The sequence below is a fragment of the Podarcis tiliguerta genome (genome assembly GCF_965153285.1).
Source record: "Podarcis tiliguerta genome assembly, chromosome: 9".
Lineage (NCBI taxonomy): Eukaryota > Metazoa > Chordata > Lepidosauria > Squamata > Lacertidae > Podarcis > Podarcis tiliguerta.
Genome location: NC_139542.1, coordinates 65,116,853 through 65,123,133, shown reverse-complemented (window position 1 = coordinate 65,123,133; position 6,281 = coordinate 65,116,853). Strand labels below are relative to the sequence as shown.

General features: G+C 45.6%; 1 protein-coding gene across 1 annotated transcript; it reads left to right on the top strand.

Moving 5' to 3' along the window:
* Positions 1–1,503: 1,503 nt before the first annotated feature.
* Positions 1,504–5,851, top strand: SOD3 (superoxide dismutase 3). The gene is made up of 2 exons (XM_083458524.1): positions 1,504–1,647; positions 4,284–5,851. The coding sequence occupies exon 2, from the start codon at positions 4,304–4,306 to the stop codon at positions 5,042–5,044; it is 741 nt and encodes a 246-aa protein (XP_083314650.1). The 5' UTR covers positions 1,504–1,647; positions 4,284–4,303; the 3' UTR covers positions 5,045–5,851.
* The last annotated feature ends 430 nt before the right edge of the window (positions 5,852–6,281 follow it).

Here is a 6,281-nt window from a genome sequence, read left to right as displayed (position 1 = left end):
TCCTAATCCTTCTTTCCTAGCTCAGCCACACCAGAGTTCCCTGATCCCTTGGTCTGCTACTTTCTGGTCCTGACTCCTTCCCTGGATGCAACTCTCTAGCATCCAGGCAGCTCTGTCAATGGCAGGAACAGAGTCTGACCTCACTCAATAGCAAGCAGTTATCCTAAAAAGGAGGGACGCGGGTTAAGCCACAGAGCCTAGGACTTGCCGATCAGAAGGTCAGCGGTTCGAATCCCTGCGACGGGTGAGCTCCCGTTGCTCAGTCCCTGCTCCTGCCAACCTAGCAGTTCGAAAGCACATCAAAGTGCAAGTAGATAAATAGGTACCGCTCCGGCGGGAAGGTAAACGGCGTTTCCGTGCACTGCTCTGGTTTGCCAGAAGTGGCTTTGTCATGCTGGCCACATGACCCGGAAGCTGTACGCCAGCTCCCTCGGCCAATAAAGCAAGATGAGCGCCACAACCTCAGAGTCGGCCATGACTGGACCTAATGGTCAGGAGTCCCTTTACCTTTACCCTAAAAAGGGGAGAGAGCAGTCCAGCCAGTGGCTGCAGATCTATGGCTGACAGAGCCGAGCCAATCACTGCTAGGTGTTTCACGGCCCAAGAATTTTGCACACCATGAAGTGTCAGTGTACAGAATCTGTTACCCTTTTTTTGTGCTGGGACATCAAATCTCCATAAATTTCCTGCAATCTGGCTTGGATTTGGATTTGGATTTGATATCCTGCTTTATCACTACCCGAAGGAGTCTCAAAGCGGCTAACAATCTCCTTTCCCTTCCTCCCTCACAACGAACACTCTGTGAGGTGAGTGAGGCTGAGAGACTTCAGAGAAGTGTGACTGGCCCAAGGTCACCCAGCAGCTGCATGTGGAGGAGCAGGGAATCAAACCCAGTTCACCAGATTACGAGTCCACTGCTCTTAACCACTACACCACACTGGCTTGTCAGCTCTGAGCGGTCTTGGCATTAAGACAACTCTCCCAAGAACCACCAATGGAGAGGGGAAGTTTTATTTTCCAGACCAACCCCCCCAGTGTTCAAAATTGTCTCTTCAAATGATAACACGAGCCTCCTCTCCAACAAGAAAAGTTATCACATAAAGCTTTCAAAACCTAGTTACTCTGGTTGATTTTTTTTTTATATAATTACAGCAATTTGGATAGGTAAATCAAGTTTCATTGCTAAGACGCGTCTTAAAAGTGGATTCCAAGGAGGCTTAATAACAGGAAAAATATTGCCGCCTAGTTGACAGATTCTGTATGAACTCATCAGCAAATTGACTAAACAAAGCCTTCTTTAAATATTTTTCCTCTGTCACTTCAAGTTGAAGCTTATTTCCTCTAGTGCATGAAGCGATGAAATATTAATTTTAAAGCGTTTCTTTTTCTTTGAATAATCTGCAGGCTTTGCCTCTAGATGGATTTTAGACAACATTTCCCCCTCCTCTCCTCATTTTTTCTCCTAACCACTCCCCTGAGCTACTATTACCTAACTTTTACACAAACAAGCAGAGCTCAGAAGCTCTAACTCAACAGCTGCCTGGAACCTAGACTCGCTTGCTTGTCACCCTTTGCACAAAGAGACTGCACCCAACTGGAAAGTTTTTCGGGAAAACAAATCTTTGCAGAAGGAATCCCGCGCTGAAGGTAGGACGATCGCAATTAATTTTAGAACCAGCTGAGAATGAAAGCAGACATGCATTCTTAGGCTGTGTACACACTCCCATCCACCACTGGTTTGGGAAGCAGTTTGCATTCGATTCAGACTCTATTCTATCGTTTCTTATGAACCACTGAGTTTTTGTGAGTTTCCCCGCCAAAACCAGCTTCAATCTGAATCGAGAAAAAGAGAGTTCTGGTTGTATTTTAAGCCGACAACATGCACACAGCGTTAGTGTAATGAACATCTATTCTCTGCCTACGAAGGCAAGTAGCTTTGAAGGCAGCAAACACATGTTTAGACTACTTCCATTGCACTTAGTCTGTTTGTCTTGTCTTCACTGTGTATTAAACACCACTGGGAAAGTTTTTTTCAACTTTTGGGGAAACTGATGCCGTTTTGGGGAATGCTGAGGAAAACGGGTGATTCAGTGCTGTGATATTTTCCCAGCCATATTCAAGAGGGGTTGTGTTTGGGTTTTTTTAAAATAATAATATGGGACATTGCTAGTTCCATGTCAGAGAATCACAGAATTGTAGCGTTGGAATGGGTTCCCGAGGGTCATCTAGTCCAACCCGCCTGCCCCCCGCAATGGAGTAATCAATCAGGTGGTGATAAATTTTACAACCAAATATATCCTGTAACTAAGCTGCTATAGAGAGGTGGTGAAGGATCCAACCAGGCAAGATGAGGGAAGAATGGAGATTGGGTCTAATGAATACTTTTGTTATTACCTCAGAAAAGACATGGGCATAACGCAGCCACCTAATACGTTTTCGGCTGAGGGATCTGAATTTGAGAAACAATTGGGGTTTTTTAAAAATACCTCACCCCTGTTTTAAAACCAGAACACCCTGTTCCTGTAACATAAACATGACATTCTTGAGATCGCCCAAAGACAGCTCTAAAATGCTGAGCGGTGAACCAGAAAATCTTCCAAGTTCAAATCTCACCTCAGTCATTAATATTATTATCTAGGTCATGGGTAGGCAAACTAAGGCCCAGGGGCCGGATCCGGCCCAATCGCCTTCTAAATCCGGCCGACAGACAGTCCTGGAATCAGCATGTTTTTACATGAGTAGAATGTATCCTTTTATTTAAAATGCATCTCTGGGTTATTTATTGGGCCTGCCTGGTGTTTTTACATGAGTAGAATGTGTCCTTTTATTTAAAATACATCTCTGGGTTATTTGTAGGGCATAAGAATTTGTTCCTCCCCCCCCCCAATATAGTTCCCCCCCCCCACAAGGTCTGAGGGACAGTGGACCTGCCCCCTGCTGAAAAAAATTGATGACCCCTGGTCTAGGTGTCCCTAAACAAGGTGCAGTCTCCTTTACCCCAGTGGAGGAGTGGTAACATCACCTCTGTAATAGCCTTTTAAGGATTGAGATTGCATATGTGAAATAGTTTCAAAGAACCATCGAAAGGTAGAGTTGGAAGGGACTCTAAGGATCATCTAGTCCCAACCCTTTGCAATGCAGGAATCTCAACTAGATTCTACGTGACTGATGGCCAACCAATCGCTGCTTAAAAACCTCCAAACTCCCACTCTTGTGGGAGTCTGTTCCACTGTCAAACAGCTCTTACACAGAAAATCCCTCCTAATGTTTAGTCGGGATCTCCTTTCTTGTAGTTTGATTCCATTGTTGAAACAAAACTAAAAAATTCCTTCCAGTAGCACCTTAAAGGTAAAGGGACCCCTGACCATTAGGTCCAGTCATGGCCGACTCTGGGGTTGCGGCGCTCATCTCGCTTTATTGGCCGAGGGAGCCGGCATACAGTTTCCGGGTCACGTGGCCAGCATGACAAAGCCGCTTCTGGCGAACCAGAGCAGTGCACGGAAACGCCGTTTACCTTCCCACCGGAGTGGTACCTATTCATCTACTTGCACTTGGACGGGCTTTCGAACTGCTAGATTGGCAGGAGCAGGGACCGAGCAACGGGAGCTCACCCCGTCGCGGGGATTTGAACTGCCAATTTTCTGATCGGCAAGTCCTAGGCTCTGTGGTTTAACCCACAGCGCCACCCATGTCCCACCTTAGAGTAGCACCTTAGAGACCAACCAAGTTTGTTGTTGGTATGAGCTTTCGTGTGCATGCACACTTCTTCAGATTCTTGGTTTGAGTCCTACCCTCCAGAGCAGGGGTCAGCAACCTTTTTCAGCTGTGGGCCGGTCCGGCGTCCCTCAGACCATGTGGTGGGCCAGACTATTTTTTTTTGGGGGGGGGAATGAATGAATTCCTATGCCCCACAAATAACCCAGAGATGCATTTTAAATAAAAACACACATTCTACTCATGTAAAAACACGCCGATTCCTGGACTGTCCGTGAGCCCGATTGAGAAGGCGATTGGGCCGCATCCAGCCCACAGGCCTTAGGTTGCTCCATCTTCCATGCTACAGCCCTTTAGATATCTGAAGATGGCCATCATGTTTCCTCTTTACCACACTAAACACGGCCAATTCCCTCCACCATTTCTCATAAGGCTTGGTTTCTAGACCCTTGACCATCTTGGTTGCCCTCCTCAGCGCAATGTTATAAAATGCTATTATTTTTTTTCCTTTGGCGTTGGTGCTCTTACCAAAGCTGTTGACGCCACGTTTCTCTGCATTATTTTCATAGCCCTTTGCAGGAACTCTGCCATGTTCTCGCTGCTGTTTCTCGCCACCGGCGTGGCCCTTTGTGTAACTGACGCCCAGCCTAATGAAGAAAACGCACTCCAGGACATGCAGAAAAAAGTCAACGACCTGTGGCTGAGTTTGCTCTATCCGCAGCTGTACGAAGATATCGTGGCCTCCAACCGGACTGCTTATGCCACCTGCTTGGTGAAACCCAGCCCTAAAGTAGGTGCGGACAAGCCGCAGGTGACAGGACACGTTTTGTTCAGGCAGGCCTACCCAAATGGGAAACTGGAAGCTATTTTCAACTTGGACGGCTTTCCGGCAGGCGCCAACTTATCCGGGAGAGCGATTCATATCCACCAGTACGGAGACCTCAGCGACGGCTGCGACTCCGCAGGCGGACACTACAACCCTTTCAAGGAAAACCACCCTCGTCACCCTGGGGACTTTGGAAACTTCTACTCTAAGGAAGGCAAGATTAAAAAATATAAGGCCAATCTCGTGGCCACCCTGTTTGGCCCGTACAGCATCATAGGGAGATCGGTTGTGATCCACGAGCAAGAAGACGACATGGGGAAAGGGAACAACAAGGCCAGTTTGGAGAACGGCAACGCGGGCAAGCGGCTGGCTTGCTGTGTCATCGGAACGGGCACCAAAAACCTGTGGGAAAGGCAGTTCCCCGAGGTTAAGGAGAAGAGGAAGAAAATGCTCACGACCAAAGAGGCAAGCAGCAGTTCGCATGCCGTTGCTGCTAAACCGTAGGAAAGCCTTCTGGTTCTTTTGAGGAAGTGTAAGATACGCCTTTTGCTCTGTCGTAGTGCTCCGTTCCGTAAGCAGATTAATAATAAAAAGTAGCGGCGTATTATTTAAAGGTTCAGGCTTGCTCCCCACGCCAGCTCTAAAGTTTATCCTTGATATAGTAAGGAGGACTGTACGCTTCGCTACTGAAATCTTGAGCAGTCCTGCTTATTGTGTGCCATATCTCTTAGGGGGGAAATATCGAGAACAAGAAAGCTGGAGGAACAAACGGTAAAAATAAATGTCTCCAACTAAGATGGTGTGCTCTGTTTTCCTATATACCTGAAACGCATAAAGAAAATACTTCCCTTTCAACTGTATGAGGATGGGCTGGCAGAGAGTGATAACAGCTTTCCCCCCCAGAGCTCAGGTAGGAGTTTGTGTGTTATTTGTATTTTAAAACTTCAGATCCATTATTTTATTCTGCTTATATTTGCAGGTTTTACTTCCTAACTCTTTTTAAGCTTCTTAGCTGCTTTGAGTTATCCACAGTCCTGTAGCTGTGTCACACTGTTTATATTTGAAGCAAGTGTTTCCAAAACCATTCCTGACTTTTTCTTAGTCACTGAATAAATATTTGGGAAAGTGTGATTTGAATCACTTCTGGTTAAATTGTGTAATGCTGTTTGTGCAATGTTGATAAATGAAGGGGGATCTTTTTCTGCATGTTTTCCAGAGTGACAAATATGCCATGAACTATGCCACAGAAGCACGGCAATGTAGTTTTGTGCAGCTGTTGAGAGTACTGAACTAATAAAATAGAGCAAAATATATTTTTCATTCCAGTAGTTGTTTTGTTTTAGCAGTTCTGAAAAAAGGTTTCTGACAAGCGTTCAGGGGGCAAAATCTAGGTTTGTTTTTTTAAAAAAATCAACGAGTTTTTCCAGCGACAAATTCAAGGACAAGCAGACTAGAAAAAATATGAACTTTAGTATGCACTGGTGTACGTGTTTATCTCTTAAAACATTTGACCAATGATCTGACAAATACACACATAACCTGACATTTTGTTCTAAGCGATTGTGGTTTACATTTCTTTCTATATACCGTATTTTTCGCTCTATAAGACGCACCAGACCACAAGACGCACCTAGTTTTTGGAGGAGGAAAATAAGAAAAAAAATATTCTGAATCTCAGAAGCCAGAACAGCAAGAGGGATCGCTGCGCAGTGAAAGCAGCAATCCCTCTTGCTGTTCTGGC